Raw genomic sequence first — 24,560 nt, 5'->3', positions numbered from 1 at the left:
AACGGCTTATTCAGCAAGTCAGCGATCTGCTCAGCAGTAGATACATACTGAAGTTTCACGAATCCTTCTTTCACCTTCTCTCTGGTATTTTGATACCGGATGTGAATGTGCCGTGAACGAGCTCCAACAAATTCAGCTTCAGCAATATATGTGACTGAAATGTTATCCTCCATAATAACAATTGGTTTCTTTGGACTTTCCCAAATACTATCAATGAGATGAAAAAGAGATGTTAACTCATTACAGCAATCAGAAACACATGCATATTCAGACTCAGTTGAAGAGCAAGAAATAAACTTCTGCTGCCTAACTTTCCAAAAGAAAGGACAACCATTTAAAAACAGTATATAACCAGAAGTACTTTTTCGTGTTTCTGTGTCACTTGCCCAGTCAGCATCTGCATAACAAATCACTTCAGGGTACTTAACATGATTCGGCTCGAGGTACAACTTCTTGTCCTTTGTGAGCTTCATGTATCTCAACAGTCTCTTTATGCAAGACCAGTGAAACGTGGTTGCGTTACCAACATATCTGGACAGTAGATTCACACTGTGAAATGTCAGGTCTTGTCCAACTGCTGATGTACAATAGCGATCCAATCACTGACCGGTACAGCGTTTTGTTGTCAAAATCAGGATACTCTTCTCGGGTTAACCTGTAAAAATCAGTCTGCATAGGAGAACGACAAGTTTTCGCATCAGACATGTTACAATTCTGCAAAAGCTGGTCAACCTTACTTTCTTGTGAAAGAGAGAACCCCTTCTCAGTTTTCTCAAACTGAACACCTAGATAATCATTAATATGCCCTAGGCTTTTTAAGGTGAAATGTTTCTCAAGACCCTTAGCAAAAGTTTTACTCATGCTTTCATTTGGACCAATGTAAACAATATCATCAACATAAACAAGAACAATTTCATAAGTCTTACCTTGTCCTTTTGTAAACATGCATTCATCAGTGACGGACTTAATAAAGTCCATTGAATTTAGCTTTTGGGTTAAGAGCTTGTACCACATAAGGGCACTTTGTTTGAGGCCGTATAAAGACTTGCTCAGAGACCAGACCTCACCTTCTCGGTCCTGGAACCCGGGAGCACCCTTGACGTAGATCTCTTCATTCAGATCAGCATTCAAATAGGCAGTCTCTACATCGAACTGAAAAACCTCTAAGTCCAAAGCAGTAGCAGTGATTAGGGCAATCTTGACACTCTCATTTTTGACTGTGGGTGAATATGTGTCAGTGTAGTCATCCGGATAAACTTGAGAGAATCCTTGAGCTACAAGTCTAGCTTTGTACAGCTTTCCTTCATTGGGTTTTTGTTTGACTTTACACACCCAGCGTGTGCCAATGACTTTCTTCTTCTTGGGAGGCTCCACCTGTTGGAATACCTTAAGTTTCTTTAAACAGTCCAGGTCGCGTTCCATAGCCTCATACCATTTTTCTTGTTCAGATTCAGGCAAAAGTTTGATCTGGTGAAAATGATCAGGTGGAAGTGTAAGATTATTACACATGAAAAGAAAAGGAGATTCAGATACTTGCTGTGCAGATTTCTTTGGAGGAGTTCCCTTAGTGGTTCTCTTTGAACGTCTTGGAATGCTGGTCCATCCTTCATCATCATCTCCGCCTTCAAGTTCATCGCCAGGGATTTCCTCTGCGACTGTCAAAGGCTGTTCATCATCTGGAACATCAGGAATATCTGGCACAGCTCCCTGGGCATCAGGTATCACCACACCTTCCTTACTGCTTCGCCCCAGTATGAAAAGTCCAAGTCTGCATCCTCAAGGAGACAACGAAACATCGTCTGCAAGATCCCGTTCCTGCGTTCACAAATTCCATTATGGGCAGGAGTTGCGGGTGCTGAGGTCTGCTGGCGGATTCCATTCCTGGCCATCCATCCTTGGAACTGTTGCGACATGAATTCGCCTCCACGGTCACTTTGAATTCGCTTGATCCAGACGTCGTGTTGGGTGAGTATCTCTGCAGCAAAGTCTTTAAAGACCTCAAACGCCTCTGATTTTTGTTTTAAAAGAAAAACATAGCCAAATCGTGAGTAACTGTCAACTACAGTTAAGAAATACTTACGTTTACCAACAGTAGGCCGAAATGGACCGACAACGTCGGTGTGGACCAATTCAAAAATGCGTGAAGACAATCGAAGAGCAACCTTAGGTATGGGTGAATTTTTGGACTTGGCTGAGTTACAAATTTTACAGTCTAAGTAAACTTGGCAAGTCCCATCAATCTTAAAACCATCAACATATTCAGACATCTTTGCTAAGACGGGGTAAGAAGCATGCCCCAAGCGACGATGCCATCTGTGAACACACCTGGAATGAAAATATTTGTTTGTTAATACATGTTTAACATTTGTAACAGTATTAGGAACCTCAGGGATTTCATTGGCTTTAGAAGCCTCTGAACTAGTAGTTGCACCAGGTTTTCTCTCTGGACCTGTGCTTTCGCCCATTGGAACGTTTATACTTACACCACCTTTGCTCGGAGGCTTAGGTTTTAAATAAAAAACACCTCTGATGGGAATGGCAGTAGCGAGAATTTTGCCATCCTTGATGATGTGAGTCTCTATACGTTCATGAGTTACTACAGTCCTTAATTCTTCTCTCAGGCAATACACACTAAGAATGTTGTTCTTGGCAGTTGGAACGTAGAAAACATCTGAGATATGGCAGTCCAGTTCTTTGACGTAGACTTTTCCTTTTCCTTCCACTTTGGAGTGTTGCTCCGCAAATCCAAACAGTTCCTTGACATCTGTCTTGTGTAGCTCAGTGAAGGATTCCTTCCGGTATACGACATGCACCGCTGCTCTGCTGTCTAGGGTCCATAACTGACGTATGTCGTAGAGTGGACTCTTCTCAGGAACAGTGTTGAGGAAAATGGTACTAACGTAAGTAGCTTTCTCATCTTTGGAGTCTTTGGGAGTTGTCTTTGCAGCCCCAGAACTCTTTCCTCGTGATCCTTTCTTCTGTGCCCCCTTTGGTTGAGTTGGATATGGTGGAGGATCAGATTCGCCAGAGTGGACACTTTGCAAATCAGCAGACTTACGAGTGTCATCCTTCTTAGGTTGTTTCTGGCGTGGGTACTTTGGTGTACTGGTTTTCTGTTGACCGCTTTTTGCCAAGCTAGGTTTGAATGCTGCTGACATTGGCCTAAGGCTAGTGTGCAGCAATTCTGCTTCTTCAGTTAGCATGTTACAGAGTCTTTGTGTGGTCTTTTGGGCCAATGGAAGTATATTAAACTTGTAAATGACTTCCCTCCATTCGGGACCAAGGGAAGGTATGATAGCAGCATTGACTTGATTGTTGTCATAGCGATATCCTCTCTCCTCTAAATCTTTGTGCATTGTTAGCATCTTAGATAAGTGTGGAGCAAGTTCATTCCCAGTTGGAAGTTTAGTATTGTTAAACTTGGATATCAGGATGTAGTTGCCTTCATCTGATATTGGCCTAAACATGCCATCAAGTGACTCTAACAGCTCAGCAGAAGTGATGTCATGAGTGTACCTCATTGACAATTGTGAGTCTATGCTCATAAGAATGAGTAGCTTGGCTTTTATGTCAGCTTCTCTTTCTCCTTCAGTCCAGCGCCTTACTGGGGGATTGTGAGCAATCCCATCAATGTTGTGAGCCAGAAGGTGCAAATTAATCCTGTGAAGCCACTTCTTATAGTTGTGCCCATTTGGCATCAGCACGAACTCACCTTTCAATGCAGAAGAGGTGATGGTTTGCCTTGTAGATGCAGTCATCTGAACTGCTTGCAGTTGCTGGGGTTGAGCCCCAACACCCGCTGACAAATTTGGTGGCTGAGCCATCTGGGGAAGCTGCGTTGGCATCTGTGGAGTAAGGACTGGAGGCCTCTGTGGTGAAACAGAAATGCCTGGAATTTGAGGAACTGGATCCTTTTGCATCTGTGCAGCAAGAGAAGCTCTAGATACATTAGATTTGGAATCATAATGGATCACTTCATGCATAGTAGCTTCAGGGAAAAACTTTTTCTTTCTGAGCATACCAGCCACTAGTGGCTGCTGTTGCGTAAGTTGCTGCGGTGGGTGAATTTGCCCCCCTCCCGCGGCTTCCAACTGCAAAAGGCAGATGTTCCGGGTTTTTTTCTGTGGGTAATTCTACCCCCCCTTCTCCCTTTGGAAAGGTTTCTATTTGAGACAATGCAGCAGGATAGAAATGGGTGATCACTGAACCGTGGCCCTTTTGTGCATGTGTGTCTTCGGCTTGGTAAGACAAAGACATTCCTGCCTTATCAGTAGGTTGGAATTTTTCATGCGTGGTCTCTACTAGAGACACAGACTCCATTTTTTCAGTTATCAACTTTAATTGGAGTTTCTTCAAAGCCCTTAATTCAGTTCTCACATCAGCAGCTTTCTCTAAGTAACTGAAGTAAATTTCTCGCTGCGCATTATTCTTAATAGTTGGTAAATTATCGAAGAGAATACAGAATGACTCTAAACCGTGAATTTCTTTCTCAAGTTTATCAATGATTCCCTCAATTTTCTCCAGATTCAGGGTTGTGCCTTTTATTTTAGCTGAAGTGAGAGAAACCAAATCATCAGAATGCTTTAACTTGGCAGGAGCCTTTGTAGGCAAAACTGATGACTGAAAGCTTTGAGATTGAAAGGGTGTCAGAGTTTCTTCTTCTATCTCCTCGTCACTGGGCTGATTTGAAATACTGCCTGAGGGAATCTCTAGGACTGATTTAATTTCTTCTTCCTGACTCCCAACCGTATCAATCAGGTAAGAGTGACTTACGATTTGTTGAGATTCGCCAGCTTCAGAGGGTTCCGACTCAGGCTGCGTAGACATGATTAATTTCCTTTTATCATCCGTGGCACGAATAATTTCTTTGAGCTCAGCTAACTGCTGGCTGGAAATAGAATCGATGTAGCTTTGCGTGAGGGGATTTATCTTCTTTTTGGCTGGCATCAGGAGAAACAGCCAGTGAGCTTACAGAATGTAAGCGTCTGTTTGTTTAATAGTCAACCATCCTCTGCTTACCATGTTGGATTTCAGAGGGTCCCTTACCTTAACAAGGTGCTCAGCCTGTTAGGACTGAGCCAGGACTTTCCGGAGGAGATGGCTATTAAAGTACAAACCAAGCATGTTCGAATGAACTAAACTTTTATTAGAAAAAGTAGAAAAATAAAGTTTGTCTCAGGAGACATAAAATTAATGCCTACATTGCTAAAGAAAGTAGATCGTAATAATGGATGCTCGGAAGCTAGGGAGCTTCTTCTTCCTGCAAGGAGGAGGATGTGAGCAAACTGTTACATCATAGAGGAGGAGCTACATTAATAAACAGAGTTAACTATCTAACTACTGGATGTTTCTTAATGTCTTTGGAGGCTGTCAATCCACAGCGTGACACACCCTCCCCTGTGAAGTGCTGCCAGTGCCCCTGCTGCGTTGGCGACTGTGTCCTCCTCCTCCTCTGCATGCCACCACTGAGCCCTCCAAGTCCTGTGGAAACACTGCCACTAGTGTGTCCACCAGCCACTCTTGTACTCTCTCATTTTGCGCTCCCGCTCGAGTGCTGGGATGAAGGAGGTGATGTTGTCCTTATAACGGGGATCCAGCAGGGTGGCCATCCAGTAACTGATAGAGGTGTCAATGCGGGCTACCCTGGGGTCCTTGCGCAGGCACTGATGTGAGCCAAGCTGCCTTGAGTCAAGGAGAGATTGTCAGTAACAGGTCTCTCCTCCTCATCTTCCTCCTGTTCCTCCCTCTAGCCATGCTCCATTGATGCCCGTGAGCTGCACTGGGGGCCGCCCTACTGCAAGTCCTCCTCCTCCTCCTCCTCCCCCCCAAACTCTATGCTGGCTGGACAGCGGAGTACCTGGCTGTTCTCAGCCCAGCCACCCACCTGCGAGCCACGGATGCACTCCCCTGCTGCCTGGGAAAATGGGCCTTCCTCCTCCTCTGCTTCCTCCTCTGCCACATCCTCTGTCATGGCCTGAAGGGTTTTTTCCAGTAGGCAAAGGATGGGGGTGGTAGTGCTGATGATGGTATTATCAGCGCTGACCATATCAGTGGCGTACTGGAAGCACTGCAACATGACACAAACGTCCCTCATGGAGGTCCAGTCATTGGTGGTAAAGTGCTGTTGGTCTGCACTTCTACTCACTCGGGCATTTTGAAGCTGGAACTCCACTATTGCCTGCTGCTGCTCACACACCCTTTCCAACATATGCAGCATGGAATTCCACCTGGTTGGCAAATCACATATGAGGCGGTGGGTGGGAAGGCCAAAGTTTCTCTGCAGAGAAGATAGGCGAGCAGCAGCAGGGTGGGAAGGGCAAAAGTGTGCACACACTGCACACACTTTATTCAGCAGCACCTACATGTATGGATAATGGACCAGAAACTTCTGCACCACCAAGTTGAGCACATGCACCAGGCAAGGGATGTGTGTCAACCCCGCTCAGCCCAAGGCTGCCACAAAGTTCCACCCATTGTCACACACCACCTTGCCAGGCTTCAGGTGCAGTGGCAGTAACCACTTGTCTGTCTGCTCCTGGATGCTGGTCCACCGCTCCAGGGTGATGTGTGGTCTCTCACCCAAGCAGATGAGTTTTAGCACCGCCTGCTGCTGTTTCCCCATGGCCATGCTCAAATCGGTGGTTACTGCGCTGCACTTACTGCATGTGGAGGGTGAAGAGGAGGAAGCAGAGTAGTAGTAGGAGGCAACAGGAGGCACCGACTGATGTCCAGCAATCCTGGGTGGTGGAAGGATATGTGCTAAATTGCTTCCCGCCTCATTCCCAGCCGCCACTACATTCACCCAGTGGGCAGTGAGACAGATGTACTGGCCCTGGCCATGTTTACTGGTCCATGTGTCAGTGGTGATATGAACGTGGGAACTGACAGCATTGTGCAGTGCACACCTAACTTTCTCCACTACATGTTGGTGCAGGGCAGGGATGGCCTGGCGTGAAAAATAGTAGCGGCTGGGAACAACATATTGTGGGACAGCCACTTCCATAACATTTTGAAACTTTCTGTCTCCAACAGGCGGTAGGGGAGCATTTCAAATGCCAGCAGCTTTGAAATGCTGGCAATAGGGGCCCGGGCTTGTGGGTGAGATGGGCCGAACGTCCGCTTTCTCTCCAAAGTTTGAGGGATGGACAGCTGAAAGCTTCCCTGGGACGGTATGGACAGGCTTGGCGATGGTGGTGGTGCTGCTGTTGGTGGAGGTGGTGTTGGTGGTGATCCTACATTGTCCCTTTGTGGAGAGACAGGTGGCCTTGTTGTTGGAGCGCCGGTGGCAGGGGTTGAAGCAGTCATAGCAGAAGAGGAAGACCCAGGCATTTGAATATTTTTACAGGATTGCTGCCACCAAAGCTCATGTTTTGTATTCAGGTGCCTGATCATGCAGGTGGTGCTGAGATTATTAACACCTCTCCCTCACTTCAGGGACTGGTGGAAGAGTGTGCAAATGACCTTTATCTTGTCATCTGTAACCTGCTTGAAAAAAATGCAACACTGGTGACATTCTTTGTGGCACATGTGACGTGATTGGTCCCTGGCCATGGTGGGCAGTAGTACCAACAGACTGAGCGCTGATGGTTTGCACCCTTCTCCCTCTTCTGTTGGCTGCCTGGGACTGTTGGACCACCACAGCCTCTTCCTCCTTTGAACTCTGCCAGCCTTCAGTCCACGTGGGATCTAGCACCTCATCATCCTCCCTGGCATCTTCTTCAAACGACTCCTCCTCGCTAGCCTCCCTCTCAGCCTCAACATTGCAGTATGCTGCAAGAGCAGGGATTTGGGTCTCATCTTCCTCTATTGTGGTCTTCCCCAATGATGCCCTGGACACCTCCTCGTTCTCCAGCAGAAGCTCTTGTGCATCCAGAAGCCCAAGGTCTGCAACTGGGGAGGGGGCAGGTGGATGGCCCATGGCATTCCAGTTAGAAGTGTCATTGAAGAGCATTAAAGACTCTACTGCTTGTGGCTGAGACTGCCTTGCTGCTTTGAAGGGGGGTGATAAGGAGGGCTCTGAACTCACGGCTGAGGTGGAGTGGGTGGAAGGCAATTCCATGGAACTGGTAGCACTGCGTGCCATATTATCTCCAACTGCCATGACTTCTTCTTGCCTCACCACTCTGGAAGAGGTTTTGGGGCCTGCCAATATAGGCCCCAAACCCAGGCACCTGCTTGCACCACAAGAAGGGGTATGAGACACAGATGTTACACGCCCTCTCCCTGCTCCTGCAGCAACAGTTCCATCACCACCACCTCCACCAGCAGTAGCACCACAGACACGGCCCTTGTTTTGCAGCTTTCTTCATAGTTTAAACCCTGCAGTGACAGTGGCCCAAGAAATCTGGGAACAGAAGAAGGCACAGCATTCAGGTGGATCAAGACTTCAAAAATTAAATGCCCTGTAAAAATTAAATCCCCAGACAGCAGTAGAGGTCTTGTCTTAGAGAGAAAAAGGAAATGCAGGGAAAGGAAGTAGCCCTGTGTTTCACCCAAAACTACATTGACAGAGAGCACTAGTGGCTTTTGATTAGATAGAAAAAAGAAATGCAGAGATAGGAAATGGCCCCGTGTTTGACCCAAAACTAAATTGACAGAGAGCAGTAGCAGCCAAGTAAAAATGACATTCCTATCTTAATTTCTACAATGGCTAGATCTATCACTTCTACATGAACTTTTCTGACCCAATCTGCACATAGGACAATTCTATCGTTGAAAAATCTGCCCTCAGGAAGACAATGGCAGAGTTGAGATATGCCCCTTTTCAGAGGCAGCCAGCCCCAGATGCAGGGAAACTGCCCCCCCAAAAATCTCCCCCTTTTTTCTCTTGGATGCCTAGGTGATCTGACCTTTGGGAGACAATGGCAGAGTTGAGATATGTCCCCTTTCAGTGGCAGCTGCCACCAGATGCAGCCTAGGTGATCTGCCCTTAGAAAACTTCCCAACCTATCTCTCCCTGTCAGCAGCAGCAGCAGCAACAGCACTGTCCCTAACTAACTCGGAGCTCTTTTAATGGTGCTGGAGCGCATGGTCCTGTCTTTTATACAGGTAGGATCAGGTGTCCTGCCAGGCCAATCACAGCCATGCATCCAGCATGGCCAATCACAGCCGGTCCTTGCGTTTCCTGCCCGGATACCGCATGGCTTCGGCTTACAACACGGCTTTGATTGGCGTATCACAGAGTTCATTCGAACGCTGAATCAAAAAAGTCCGGGTTTGAGTTTGGTATGCTGAACACCACAAAGTTCTTCATGCAAGTTCGGTTCGCCCAACAGTACCTGTGAATAATGCAAAATTTTGTTTGCATTGGAACCAAAACCAAAACATTTCATGTATCAGACTGAAAACTCTCCCTTTTTTGATTTGCCCATTTTTGCTCTTGCTTTCACTTAGCTTATTACAGGAACTCTATTTCTGGATTTGTTAGTAGGATCACTAGTAGATTCTGAATTTCATGCTTCATTAATATTAATTAACTCTTGCAACTATTTTATTGCTTATGGGGGAACAAATTCCTTATCCAATGATGAAATACTAGAAATGCTGGAAATTATTGTAGCAAACTTATAGTGATAATTTCTGAAGCAGATGTTTTGCAAGCTGGCAGGTTTTATTAAAAGAACAGTAGGAAATAATTTGTTCTTGTTTGCTAGGCCTTGGAGAAAATTAAAATTCATTTTTGTAATTTTGATCATAACTCCAAATGTAGATTTTAATGTTCAAAGTATATAGTTTGTGTGAAAAATAGATACCTTTAAAGCTCAGCAAGCCATTAAAAAAATAAATCAAACGTGTATATTTCAGGGATGGATGCAAGTCACACAGTACTTGTGTCCTACTGTATTTATTAAATTCCTTTGAAAGATCGTGATGCAACAACAGTATATCTGCTATGCTGACTGATTTATTAAGGAGATCAAACTGTCCATGGACCTCTCTCTAGACTAGAGTCTGGAACCTCCAAGAGCCATTTGGATCACTTTTCCATAGACAACAAAACTCCAGGAGCCACAAAACCTGGGTGGATATGGCCAACTCAATGTCACTTACTCCTGAGTCACATGACTCCTCCAGCCACGCCTACTCATGTTTTGTGGCTCTCTGTGTTTTCTTTTCTATAGGAAACAGATCTATCTATCTCCCTCTCTCTATCTTTCTCCCTCTCTCTACCCCTCCTCTCCTAACTTTCTCCCTCTCCAATCTCTTTCTCCCTTCCACCCTTTCTCATTTCTTTCTTTCCCTCCCTCCCTCTCTCATCTCTCTCTCCCTCTCTCCCTCTCCCTTCCTCTCTCTCTCATCTCTCTCTTTCATCTCTTTTTCTCTCTCTCTCCCTCCCTCTCTCCCTTCCTCTCTTCTCTCTCTCATCTCAAAGTCACTCATTCCTCATGTAGTAACTATCATATCCAGTCATAGTCATTAAAAATCATAGGAGCTATATTTTATCCTTTACAGAGAAGATCATTAAGTTTGGGAGAAACTATTCTATTATAAAATACCAAATGAAGACTAAATAGTAAGACATGGATTGTTGTGTTACAGGTTTTATAAATCTCTCTCAGGTTTTTTGTGTCCTTGTGCTTCTTTTTGTTCTGCACCTCAATAGATTAGATAAGACAAATCAAAGATTTTAGGGGAATAGATTATCATTTTTTCATATTCTCTCATATTTTTCTCTCTCTCCCTCTCTTCCTTACTTTCCCCTTCTCTCTCACCCCCACTTCCCAGCTTCTACACCCAGGGAATAACTGTTAGGAAATTCAGCCATGTTCTTTCTGGAAAGATACAAAAATAAACCTTGCATTGTAAAAGGGGTGATTCTCGGGCTGTTACAGTACTGAACCATGAGATTGCCTTTATCAGAGCTGCATTTGCAGAAACTAGCCTGTTTGTGGCCAAGCAGCAAACCAGTCCAGCCAGACCACCATCCCAACCAGCTAGCCACAGACCAGTAGAGGAGTTGAAGTCTTCAATGAAATGCAGCAGCAGTAGAAAGCTGTGGAAAAATATATTTACTTCTTAATACTACTACTACTATATGTTCTTCAGAATGATTGGGACTGTATATATGAAATGGATGGTTATGGAATGAATGGATATAGTATGGATGCGATGTATAGCTCACCTGGCGACAGAGGAGCAGGAGGGTTAGGGGAGCCTATATCTGGGGTGGCAGAGGGCTAGAAGATCCCGGCATTGCTGGAGAGAGGCAGATATGGCAGAAGCCATGGGGCAAGCCGTTCTGGAGGAAGAAGGGAATGCTGCTGGAAAGCAATCTCTTGTTACGGCCCCATGAGCTCGTCTTGGGGTACTGGTGACGAGTGTAATCTGGCCCCTGGTCAGACCATTTTCTACTGCAGCTTGACTTCGAGGCTCCAATCCTCCCCTGCAGGGAGGCAGAACCGACTAGGTGGTTCTGCCCCAGACGCCTGATGGACCCAGAGGGCTTTCAGAGGATGCTTGGGGTTCTACCAAATTCACTTGTGCACAGTTTGGCAGAGTCTCTTGCTGTGACCTGGAACAAGGTTGCGATGGATGCTCTTGATTAGATTGCACTGTTGCAACCTCTCTGTGGCACTAGACCCGGGAGCGCCCCTTGGTTCACCAAGGAATTCTGGTGTTGAAATGCCAGAAGAGATGTCTGGAGAAGCAATGAAGGAAAAGTAAGTCTGAATCTGATCACACATTTGTAAGAGCTCATATTAAGACTTACAAAGTGGCGCTCAAGGCGGCAAGATGCGTGTATCATGCTGCCTTGATTGCATCAGCAGAATCCCACCCGGCTGCTCTGTTCAGGGTGAACTCTTCCCTTCTCAATCAGAGGGGAGTAGGGGAACCCTTGCAGAGCAGTGCTGAGGATTTTAATTCATTTTTCGCTGGTAAAGTCGCTCAGATTCAGATGGACCTTGACTCCGATTGGATAGCAGTGTCGACTGACAATGAGTCAGTTGAGGTGACTGGGGCCCGTCTTTGTCTATCTGTCTGGGAGGAGTTTACCTGGTGACACCTGATGAAGTGGACAAGGCCATTGGAGCTGTGAGTTCTGCCACCTGTTTGCTAGATTCATGTCCCTCTTGGCTGGTTTAATCCAGTAGGGAGGTGACACGGAGCTGGGTCCAGGAGATTGTCAATACTTCTCTGAGGGGGATGTCCTTCCCAGCTCCCTACAAGGAGGCAATCGTGCGCCCCCTCCTCAAGAAGCCTTCCCTGGACCCAGCCATACTCAACAACTATTGTCCAGTCTCCAACCTTTATGGGGAAGGTTGTTGAGAAGGTGGTGTCGCTCCAGCTCCAACGGTCCTTGGAAGAAGCCGACCATCTAGGCCCTGAAAGATCAGGCTACAGCATGGAAACTGCTTTGGTCGCACTGATGGATGATCTCTGATGGGCCCATGACAAGGGTTTATCCTCTGTCCTGGTGCTTCATGACCTCTCAGCAGCTTTCGATACCATCGACCATGGTATCCTTCTGTGCCAGCTGGAGGGTTTGGGTGTGGGAGGCATTGTTCTTCAGTGATTCTCCTCCTACCTCTCTGGCCGGTCACAGTTGGCGTTAGTGGGGGGTCAGAGATCAATCTCTAAGTCTCTCCCTTGTAGGGTGCCTCAGGGGTCAGTCCTCTCCCCCCTGCTATTTAATATCTACATGATCTTCCAAGGGCTTGGGGTGAGGTATCATCAGTATGCTGATGATACCCAGCTTTACATCTCCATTCCATGTCCAGTCAGCAAAGCATTGGAAGTGATGTGTCGGTGCCTGAAGGCTGTTAGGGTCTGGATGGGTGTCAAAAGGCTCAAACTCAACCCTGACAAGACAGTGTGGCTGTGGGTTTTGCCTCCCAAGGACAATCCCATCTGTCTGTCCATTTCCCTGGGAGGGGGGAATCTTTGACCCCCTCAAAGAGGGTCTGCAACTTGGGCATCCTCCTTGATCCACAGCTAACATTAGAGCACCATCTTTCAGCTCTGGTGAGGAGGGCGTTTGCCCAGGTTCACCTGGTGCACCAGTTGCTGCCCTACTTGGACAGGGAGTCACTGCTCATAGTAATTCATGCCCTCATCACCTTGAGGTTCGACTATTGCAACACTTTCTACATGGGGCTACCTTATAAAGCCCTACATGGCATCGGACCAGAATATCTTCAGGACCGCCTTCTGCCGCATGAATCCCAGTGACCGATTAGGTCCCACAGAATTGGCCTTCTCCAGGTCCTGTCAACAAAACAATGCCATCTGGTGGGACCCAGGGGAAGAGCCTTTTCTGTGGTAGCCCCAGCCCCCTGGAATCAGCTCCCCCCAGAGATTAGGACTGCCCCCACCCTCCTTGCCTTTTGAAAGCTCCTGAAAACCCACATATGTTGCCAGGCATGGGGAAACTGACATACCCCTTAGCTACTATGTTTTTTTTAATGTATGGTCTGTTAGGTTGTGTGATTGTTTTTTATAATAAGGGTTTTTAATTGCTTTTAACATTAGATTTGTACGTTGTATATTGTTGTTGTGAGCTGCTCCGAGTCCTTGGAGAGGGGCGGTATACAAATCTAATAAATAATAATAATAATTATTATTATTATTATTATTATTATTATTATTATTATTACTACTACTACTACTATCTATACTATACATACAATAAATTAGTCTCTTACGAGTACCTTGCTACAACTATCTTAGTTTAATAATTCACAGGAACCAGCTTATACAGCATTGCAGCTTCTTCAATGCGTACTTCTCACGAACAGCAACAGCACACAGCTAACAGCAAGCAGACAGAGAGAAAGATAAAAGATTCATAATTACTAGGTTGCTGCATGCTCAACTGCCTCTGAATGACTCAGCATTCTTAACTGAAGCCTACTTTCTGCATTATGATATTACGTAGGGATTTTTAATTCCTGACATCCCTTCTAGTATTGTAATGCAGCACTACACAACTTGTTTATCAAGGTGTTACATTTGCAGACATTTGCATTATTGCATTTACCTTTTTCATATACATTTACATCAAGCCCTGAGTCTTCAGAGAGGGGCAGTATACAAATATAATAAATTATTAATTAAATTATTATTAATTTTAATCTATCTGGATTCTACAAGTTGTGATACATTCTGCAACTTCAATATACAGTTTTCATTTCACATCGTTGGCTTCCTGTACCTTCACTTATTTTCACAATTATACAAGCTTTGTTTCCTGATTTTTACAATATTAGCATTCTGTTAATGTCTTACATACCCCAAGTCTGTTACCATACACGACTTTTTCAGGTCATTAAACACCTGCATGACTAATCTATCCTCTTTTGCATACACATAAATGTCATCACCAAATTCAATTATTCTTATATTATTCTTTTCACCATCCTTGGTGTATATATATGCGTCAGCAGTGCTGTGCCTAAATCCCATGTGGACTAATCTTTCATCTATTTGTTTGTTTGCTTGTTTTGTCCAATAAACAATAATATACAACGAGGGTTATAGAGGATATAATCAGGTAGAATGTATTAAAGGGGGAATAGAGGAGAAAATAAAGGAGTGAAATATAACTATGAGAGAATAGCAGATTCTTGGGGGACACCGCTTTTAACAAGGACAGGGGTAGATATGGTGCTTCCTATTTAACCACTTGTTGTCTGTTTGACAGGAATGCTGTAATCCATCTGTGGAGGAATCCTGAGATGCCATAGGATTTGAATTTTAGAAGTAGTTTGTCGTGGACCACTGAATCGAAGGCTTTGCAGAAGCCAATATAAATTGCATCTATAGATTTTTCTTGATTGTTTTTGCAGTGGAGGAGCTGCAGGTTGCAGGATGGTTTTTTTCTGAATCCAAATTGTTTGTTAGAGAGCAGATTATTAGTTTCTAGGTGGAGAGCAATTGATTGATTTATAATGGATTCCATGACTTTACATGGGACACAGTATAGTGATATTGGTCTGTAGTTATCAACAAGAGAGGGGTCTCCTTTTTTGAAGATGGGGATGACCATAGCTTTTGACCATAGTTTGGTAAGCGTGCTGGTTCTGAAGGATTTTTTTTGAAGATTATGCTCAGTGGTTCAGCTATAGCAGAAGAGAGTTCTTTTAGGAAGTATGCACATAGGCCATCTGGTCCGACTGATAGAGAGGGTTTAAGGTCATGTAATGCTTTTTCAACTCGGTCTTCAGTGAAGTCTATTTGGGTTAGGTCACTGAGAGAGTTTGTGGTGCGAGAGATGAATTTGGGGGATGTGCCATTGCTGTTGACAAAGGCAGAGCCAAAGAATGAGTTCAGGAGGTTAGCTTTGGATGAATCGTCATGGCATTCTTTGTTGTTGGGTCTTTTGAGAGGAGGGATAGGTATACAGTCCTTGAGTTTGTTGTTGACAAAGTTGTAGAAGGCTCGATTGGATTTGGAGCGTAGAGGTTTTCCTCTTGTATGCTGTGGTAGTTGAGACATTCTGCTTTTATTTGGTTGCATATGCTTTTATAACGGCTTTTGAAGTTTGCTACTTGTCCTTTTTTGTTTTTATGCCAGAGAGATTTTTTTTTAAGTTTGTAATTTTCTTATTGAGATGGGGAGGTTATTTTTCTTGATTGAGGTAGATGTTAATGGTACGTAAAGTCTGATTATTATTTTCATCTCAAGCAAGAATGTGTTGTAGAGGTCATCCGTAGAGTTGCAGTTTGTGAATAAAGTTTGTCAGTTTAATGTTGAGAGATGGGTATCAATGAGTTCATAGTTTGCTTTTTTGAAGTTAAATTTCTGTGTCACATTATTTGGGTGGATCTCGGTGTGGCTTAGGTTGAGACTGAAGTTTATCATGCTGTGGTCACTGTTGGAGAAAGGTTCTATTATTTGTAAGCCACATATTGTACTTTTGCTGTTGCAGAAGATGAGATCTAGACAGTTCCAAGGACTGTGGGGGTGGATGTGGGTGAATCTTCCCAGGATCAGAGGCCAGTTTTATTACCGACTGCTTCTGACAGCTAAGTGTGTGAAGCAGATAGTGGAAGTGAAATGGGATCCTCAGAGGGGATAATGGCAGACAGCCCATTAGGTAGTCACCCCTAAGTGATTCATCATCATTATCATCAATGGATTCGGAAGGAGAGACATTCATTGATGTACGCAGGCGCAGGGCAATGTCTAGGAAAGAGCAACTGCGTAAATACTACAGGAAATAAGGTAGATCACCTGTGGCTGGGTGTAATTAGACTAATTGGGGCTGCTGTTAAATAGTCAGCATTCTGGCCTCTGGGTGTGGAAGTTTATCTGTTTAGTAAAGGAGGACGTGTGTTTGTATCAGGATTCTACAAGGACTCTCTTTGAACTGTTTCCAGGACTTTTGAACTAAATCATAGTCAAGTTTGTGACTTTGCAAACTCTTGAAGGAGAATGGCTATGACGTCTTCACAGCTGCTTGTTATCTGCTTTGTGTTTGTTTATTCTTCACATCACTTAAGGCGGTTTCTTTGAAGATGAGCATTTTGTCTGACTAAAAATGTGTGTTGATCCTCTTTTACTTTTGATAAAAAACAGTGTTATTGACTTACAACAGTGTGTGTCAATTCCTACCTTTGAACTTAATTGAGGGCTCGTATGCCTTTCTATTAACAGAGTGGCAAGCAACTTGAAAATATGTGTTAAGGAAAAGGAATCCAAATCCAAAAAGGGAATCCAAATATTCATAAAATTGTTTCTTCCCTCCTCACTTTTTCCCCTTTCATTTGCAGATGGGCTTCTTTCGCAGAAAATACAAAGAAATCATTGAGGCTGAGAAGAATAGACAAGAGAATGAAGATAGTTGGGACTGGGTTCAGAAAAGCCAATGAATTATACTAGGGGTAAGGAAACATTAAAATCCTGGCCATGTGGTACACAGTTGTTCCTTATTGGTCCTGCTCTTGTATCTTCCATATGTGGAAGAAGGAATCTTCTCCAGATTTTACGGAGGCCCCATTGATGCAGTTGTTCTTCATCACTCTACAGTAGGGAGCATACCTTGAGGTAACCCCTGCAAATCGTCAAGTGACTCAACCAATTTATACATCTTGGAAGAAATGAACTTGGATAATTAATCTGCAGTGCAAATCAATATTTATGAATCCATAAATATATGGTATACCCTCAGGGGAAGACTTGTTTCTGAAAAAATATTTTTCATATGCTTTTATACATTCTTTCTCTCTCTCTCCCCCCTCTCTGTGTATGTAGGCATGTATGTATGTATCAATGTTGTATGTTTTCTGTTGAGATAAATTCACAATAGCTGCTGCAGTCCTATATTCACATTTGCTTAGAAGCCAAGTTCCAATAAATTCAATAGAGTTTACTCCTAAGTAGGTATATTATGGAATACACTGTTAGATTATAATCTTTTGCACACTTACCAGGGAATAAACTCAATTACATTTAGTTGGGTGTAGTATGGCTTCCTTCTGAGTAAGTTCACAAAGGACTCTGTAAAGCCAAAATTTTGGTCATGCATAAGTTTCTGTATTTATTATGCTGTACTTTTGAATGTCAATGCGAAAGAGAAGCAGGTGAAATGAATGGACCGATTTAATGTAATAGAATCAGTCCTAATTTCTGTTTATATAAAAGCCAAATACTTTTATTTTAAAAAATTGGAAATTAAATGTTTGCTTACATGAATTTTTTTTTAAAATCTATTATTCAGGTATTAAGCATGAAACCATTTCAAAAGAAACAATTTGTAGTCCTGTGTAACAGGAAGCACAGAGAGAGAGAGATTTACAATTTCTTGAGCTATCCCTTGACAGTGGATAATACTTTCAATGTGAGGTTCCATTTGTTTATACTTACAGCAGGGTTTTGTGTTATGTGAAGTCCAAAAATTGCATGGAAAATCAGCAGTATAATGGTAGGAACATTGACATTTTGATTTAAACTGTGTTTAGTGGGTAGTACACACTAGATTGTCTCAAAAACACATCCTAAAGTTATGTTCCCGGGTCTATTTGACCCGGACCGCAAATTGTTCATTTTAGGTACTTATATTTGATCTTTTTGAAAGCTTTTTTCACTTGGAAACAAGTTTGAACATTTCTGCACACAATGAAATGAAAATTGAAATGAAAAAATTAATGCTTATTGGTTTATTTTGCTGATAAAATGTGCTCCCCTGTTTTTGTGAAATTCTTTTCAATTTATAGATAGTTTTGTCTGCAAAAAGCGTTCTATTTTACTAAAGTTGGTGTGGAATTGGTAGCTTGAACATTTCTGAATATAATGATATGAAAACTGAACTGAAAAAAATGACGCTTATTTGTTTATTTTTGCTCATAAAAGGGCAGTGCGTGCCCATTTTTCAAGCATGTCACTTTATAAATTTTTCTAGGCCTCTAATTCCAAATATTTTCAATAACTTTGGCATTGAATTATCAGTTTGAACATTTCTGAACATAATGAAATGAAAATTAAACTGAAAACATTGATGCTTATTTGTTTATTTTGCACATAAAAGTCCCCTCCTGCTGTGTTCAATTATTTCAATTTATATAAAAATTATGCTGTTAATTTCAAAATTACATACTTGTTTTTAGTAAAATATATTTCTTTCATAAAATTAGTTGTCTGGCTATCATGTGCTTGCTTTTCAAAAGGATATTCCAAATATTTCTAGCCAAATCTATATAAAAAGTGAAAATAATGGCACACAGCAAGGCCGAGGGGGTGGCCCATTTGTGAGCAAAATAAGCAAATAAGCATTATTTTTTTTCCAGTTCATTTCTACTTTTCTTATGATCAGGAATGTTCAATTTAGTATATCAAAACTTTTGGGAGAAAATTCCTTAGAGATTTGTAGCCTAAAAAAATATAAACTGACACAAAATGCTGAAAAAATGGGGGGGGATGTTGATCAAAATAAAAATATAAGCATCAATTTTTTCAGTTCAATTTTCATATCATTACGTTCAGAAATGTTCAAACTAGTTTCCCAGTGAAAAATGTTTTCAAAAAGACCAAAGTTAAATACCTAAAATATTTTTTTGTTTCAGGTCAAATAGACCCGGGAACAGTACAAGTGTAGGTAAAAGTTTGCCCAGAAAAAAGTTTGTCCCCACCCCCAAAAATATTTTTATGATGGTCAGCAATGTTAAATTGAGTAAATCAATGCCTAAGATATTAAAAATATTTCGGATTTGGAGCCTAAAAATTTTTTAAAGTGAAAATGGTTGCAAGCAGCATGGGGGAAGGCCTTATTTCTGATTTTAAAAAACCAATAAGCACCATTTTTTCAGTTCATTTATATTTTTCTTATGTTCAGAAATGTTCAAACTACCAATCCCACACCAACTTTAGTAAAAGTGAATGCATTTTGCAGGCTAAACTATCTATAAATTGAAAAAAAGTTCACAAAAGAGGGGGGCTGCCTTTTATGATCAAAATAAACCAATAAGCATTTTTTTTCAGTTCAATGTCCATATCATTGTGTGCAGAAATGTTCAGACTACTTTCCAAGTGAAAAAAGTTTTCAAATTGGCCAAACATAAGCATGTCAAATAAAGAATTTTCGGGCTGGGTCAGGGTGACCAGGGAACAGAACTTTAGGCTATTTTTTTTCAGCAAGAAAGAAACCCCCCACCCCAAAAATTCTCATAGAGAGAACCCCTGAAATGATGCAAAGTCATGAAATTTCAAGTTTCAGATATGCAAGGAAATTTTTTTACAGGGTCTCAAACTTTGATTTCGGGTCTCAGAGACCCAAACAGAACACCAGGGCATCAAGAAGACACTTACAAAATTAAGGACTGCCTTTTGGGAAGTATCAAAAAGTAATTTTGGAATTAATCTCATTCATTTTGGAGTATTTCCTATGGTGGAGGAATAAAATGAAGATTGAAAATGTGGAGGATCATGTTTGTTTAAAAAATACAATTGATGGCACTATCTACTCATATGGAAAATGATTATTCTGGAAAGGAAAATAAAGACTATGTACTATTCTGTTTAAGACTATTCTCTCCATTTTCTCCAACGTATGATATACTCTTTGGATGATTAAAAATGCATTGTAATTACCTATCTAATTCTCATACTTTTACTTTGCTTTATTGATAGGACACATTGGTATTAGAGAAAGAATTACAAATAACTTCATTTGACTCAGTAAAGGAAACTTTTCATTGAGATGGGATGAAGTGAGGAAGGTGTGTTTTACAAATGTAGAAAAGATATGTTCCCATTATCTACTATCTGCTTATTGTGTTATTATGCATCTGTCATTTCCTCTGATTCTGTATTTTTCAATAGCTCCCTCTGCAGTTGATTAATCTGTTTTGCAAGTTGGAAGTTAAATTATATTAACTTCCAGCTAGTACATTTCTGATTCAGGTTTGAGTCATATCAGAGTACTGAAATTTAGACATTGGACTCCTGATTAGTAGCAAAGTTTTTCTAACAAGGTGCCTTGTGTGTTTCTCACTATGCTAATAATACTTCATTATAAAAGGTTATATGCATTGCCAATTTTCAATATACAGTAAGCAACTGTTTTGAGCATGGATATGTTGAAATATTTAGCTATAGAGCTATTGTTGAGCAGACTGGGTTCCAAAACTCATGATCCAACTTAAATTCCATAAATTTAAATACACTTGTATATCAATGTTAATATTTGAAACTATCATATGTACATCACACTGATATACATTGCAGATAGTCCTTCCTTAACTACTCTTCAGCAATCATTGAAGTTACAAGGGTGCTGAATGAATAATGTTACACCTGGTGCTAAACTGTTGCGAGATCCCTATGGACATGTGATAAAAATTCAGGCAATTGGCAACTACCTACATTTTCCACTAACTGAAGAGAGGAAAAATCTAAGACAACTTCAACTTTTCTCTAGCTGCTTATTTGTCCCCATCTCTGCCCTTTTGGTCACCTCTGATGTTCTGTTTCCCACTACTCATCCTGCTTCCAGCTGACCTTTGCAGTCTTTTTCCTTCTGCTGGTGCTATTAATATGTCTGTCCCTTTGCAAGGCAGTTACTGGCCATGTGATACTTTCCTAATATGGCCAGGACTTGTCATGCAAAGTGCTTGAAGTGCACTTTTTTAAAGATGATGAAGAAGCATTACAGAAATTTTGTTTTAAAGGATTTGAGGAAAAAAAAGCCTCTTTCTTCATCCATTTTACTGTAGTATTTAACTGTAGTATTCTGACCTGAAATTACTTCATTAAAGCCTCTTTCTTCATCCATTTTACTGTAGTATTTAACTGTAGTATTCTGACCTGAAATTACTTCATTAAAGTTGCTTAAAGTTCCACATCAACCATCCTACATCTTCCAGTCTACCATCCCACAATATCAAATCGACATCTGCCAGAACACCTTCCCACAACAACAAATTGACATCCCTAACACCTCAAACAATGAATAGGAATGCACGCCCCCTTACTTCCTCTAACCAACCCCAAACCAATCTCCAACACAGAACCAGTCTCAATGCAAACTACTAAATGCTAGGTGTTTTCAACAAGATGTCTGAATTCCTCCTTCTGCTAGACACCTCCATCTTTGATATTATTTTTATCTGCAAAACATGGCTAAATGCTTCCTACCCAGACTCCATTATCACATCAAGAAACTATTCATTTATTATTTATTATTTATTAATTGGATTTGTATGCCGCCCCTCTCAGAGCACTCGGGGCGGCTCACAACTTATATAAAAACATAGTAGTACAACTAATCCAATAAAAAAAAAATTAAAAACCCTAAATCCCATAGAGGAGGCGGGGTAGCTATATTCTACAAAGAAACACTGAATCTAAAATCATCAAAGTTGCACAGGATCTAAATCTCCCTGAAACTATTGTCTGTGATTTATCCCTGAATACCACAATTCGCTTCCTACTCTGCTACAGAGCTGCAGACTATGACATTGCACATGCTAACAAATTAACCGCACTACTAATGTGGGCAACCCACTGCCCATACCCCACTATCTTCCTTGGAGACCTCAACTTACCACACATTAACTGGACCTTAAATTAATGTAGCACGGAACCCATCCATATATTTATTACTGTCACCTATCTAGGACTTGACCAACTAGTAACTAACAATATTAGACTTGATAACTGTCTAGATCTCATTTTCTGCAACAGCAAAAATGCAATATATGGCCTACAAATAAAAGAACCATTTTCCAACAGTGACTACAGCATAATAAACTTCAGCCTCAACCTAAACCACACTGAGATCCACCCAAATAATACGACACCTAAGTTCAATTTTTAAAAAGCGAACTATGAACTTATTGAAGCTGAGCTCACAACACTTAACTGGCAAGCTCTATTCTCTGGCTGCAACACTAACAATGACCTCTACAACACATTCTTGCTTGAAATGAAAATAATTATCAGACTTCACGTACCACTAATAATTGCCACAAGCAAGAAAAATAACCTACCCATCTAAATAAGAAAATTACAAACAAAAAAAATATATCTGGCGGAAAAACAAAAAAGACCAAGTAACCAATTTCAAAAGGAATCCTCAATCTGAGTATTATATTGGCAGTTTTGTGTTAGCAAAAACTTCAGAAGAGAAGGATTTAGGGGTAGTGATTTCTGACAGTCTCAAAATGGGTGAACAGTGCAGTCAGGCGGTAGGGAAAGCAAGTAGGATGCTTGGCTGCACAGCTAGAGGTATAACAAGCAGGAAGAGGGAAATTATGATCCCGCTATATAGAGTGCTGATGAGACCACATTTAGAATACTGTGTTCAGTTCTGGAGACCTCACCTACAAAAGATATTGACAAAATTGAACGGGTCCAAAGACGGGCTACAAGAATGGTGGAAGGTCTTAAGCATAAAACGTATCAGGAAAAACTTCATGAACTCAATCTGTATAATCTGGAGGACAGAAGGAAAAGGGGGGACATGATCGAAACATTTAAATATGTTAAAGGGTTAAATAAGGGCCAGGAGGGAAGTGTTTTTAATAGGAAAGTGAACACAAGAACAAGGGGACACAATCTGAAGTTAGTTGGGGGAAAGATCAAAAGCAACATGAGAAAATATTATTTTACTGAAAGAGTAGTAGATCCTTGGAAAGAACCCTTAGCTTAGTTATATTCGTTCAGAAATTATAAATTAATTTGTTGCTGTTATTCACATAAGAGAAAAGAGAATTAATGAATTCATTATTTCCAAAGGTCCAGGTGTTGTTTGAGTCTGAATTCTCTCACGCAGTATGAGCAGTGATCAGACACAACATGAGTTATACTCTAATACATTTGAAGAAACAGATCCCTGATCTGGAGAGGGCTGGCAGCAGAATGGGGAGCTTGCACACGCGTGCCATTCGCCCAAGAAAAGCCTTCGCTGCTCCCCCCCAACTCCCCCCCATCTACCTACCACGGTCGGTTATGAAACTGCTCTGGAATTGGAAACTGCTGCGCAGAGGTCTCAAACCACCGGCACTATAGCGCAGCTTAAGGGGAACATTGGCACACACACACTCTTTTGGCACCCAAGGAAAAAAAGGTTCGCCATCCCTGATATAGGCTTGCCTGCTTGAGCAGGAGGTTGGACTAGAGGATCTCCAAGATTCCTTAAAGCAGTGGTTCTCAACCTTTTTAATGCTGCAACCCCTTAATATAGTTACTCATGTTGTGGTGAACCCCAACCATAAGTCTAGTGCCAATTCCCCAACAGAGCATTAAGCTGATTGGCAGGAAGGTCAGAGGGACACCCTCGTTGCAAGCGCCTGATTGATCGGATTATAAAAATATGTTCCAAGGTGTCAGAATAGAAGCTTTAGTTCCTAACACCATGGGAAATTTCTCTTTTTATTTGGGTCCTGACTTCCAGGTTGAGAACCACTGCCTTAAAGTTTAAATTCAATGAGTGAACATATGTTGGATTGCTTTGTCAATTATGTTTTATGGGATTGATAAAACATGTTTACATGATTGATAAACCATATGGCCTGTTTATCTATCCAGTGAATTGTTTGCTTGCCAATAATTATTCTTGAAAGTCTTTTTTAAAATATTTTTTCCAAGAAACTATTTAAAATAATTTGATAAATAAAATAGTTGAGTGTTCTGCCTGGTCGCGAGCCACCCAGGAACGAAGTAATTAAATCAAGCACACACAAAGTAAAAAGAAAGCAAGAGTTGTTCTTTATATTCAGAAAACTGCAAAGCACGGAGTTTCAGAGCAATGTTAGTTTAAGAGTTCAATAGGTCAGAGTTAATTACTCCAGTCAATGCAGAATCCTTTCAGGCTTAGGTCAGCCAGAAATAACTCACACTTAAATGTCAGAATGTCCAGAAATCCACAGCAAACAGGAAACCACAATTCAACAAACTTTCTTCAAAACTGAACAATAGACTCCCACACAGGTCTCTCCAACCCTCCCCTTTTTCAAGGTTGCAGCAGCAGCATTAATTCTTATCACCTGTGACCTATAATCTATTTTTGCATTTGTGCAGCTGCTCTTGTCTTCCCAGAATTCTCCTGACCAGAACATTCTGAATATGATTGTTCATTAACTCTTCCCCTTCTGAGTCAGATGAAACTCTGGCTGGAGAGCTGA

General features: G+C 41.8%; 1 protein-coding gene across 1 annotated transcript in view; it reads left to right on the top strand.

Moving 5' to 3' along the window:
* The window catches only part of ITGA9 (integrin subunit alpha 9), a 953,395-nt gene extending 935,760 nt beyond the window's left edge, over window positions 1–17,635 (top strand). The window contains exon 28 of the mRNA XM_070726333.1: window positions 16,713–17,635. Within this exon, the coding sequence (XP_070582434.1) occupies window positions 16,713–16,811 (99 nt within the window). The 3' untranslated portion in view covers window positions 16,812–17,635. The remainder of the gene's footprint in view (window positions 1–16,712) is intronic.
* The last annotated feature ends 6,925 nt before the right edge of the window (window positions 17,636–24,560 follow it).

The sequence above is a fragment of the Erythrolamprus reginae genome, chromosome Z (genome assembly GCF_031021105.1).
Source record: "Erythrolamprus reginae isolate rEryReg1 chromosome Z, rEryReg1.hap1, whole genome shotgun sequence".
In the NCBI taxonomy this organism is placed as follows: domain Eukaryota; kingdom Metazoa; phylum Chordata; class Lepidosauria; order Squamata; family Dipsadidae; genus Erythrolamprus; species Erythrolamprus reginae.
This window is presented reverse-complemented; position numbering and strand designations above follow the sequence as displayed.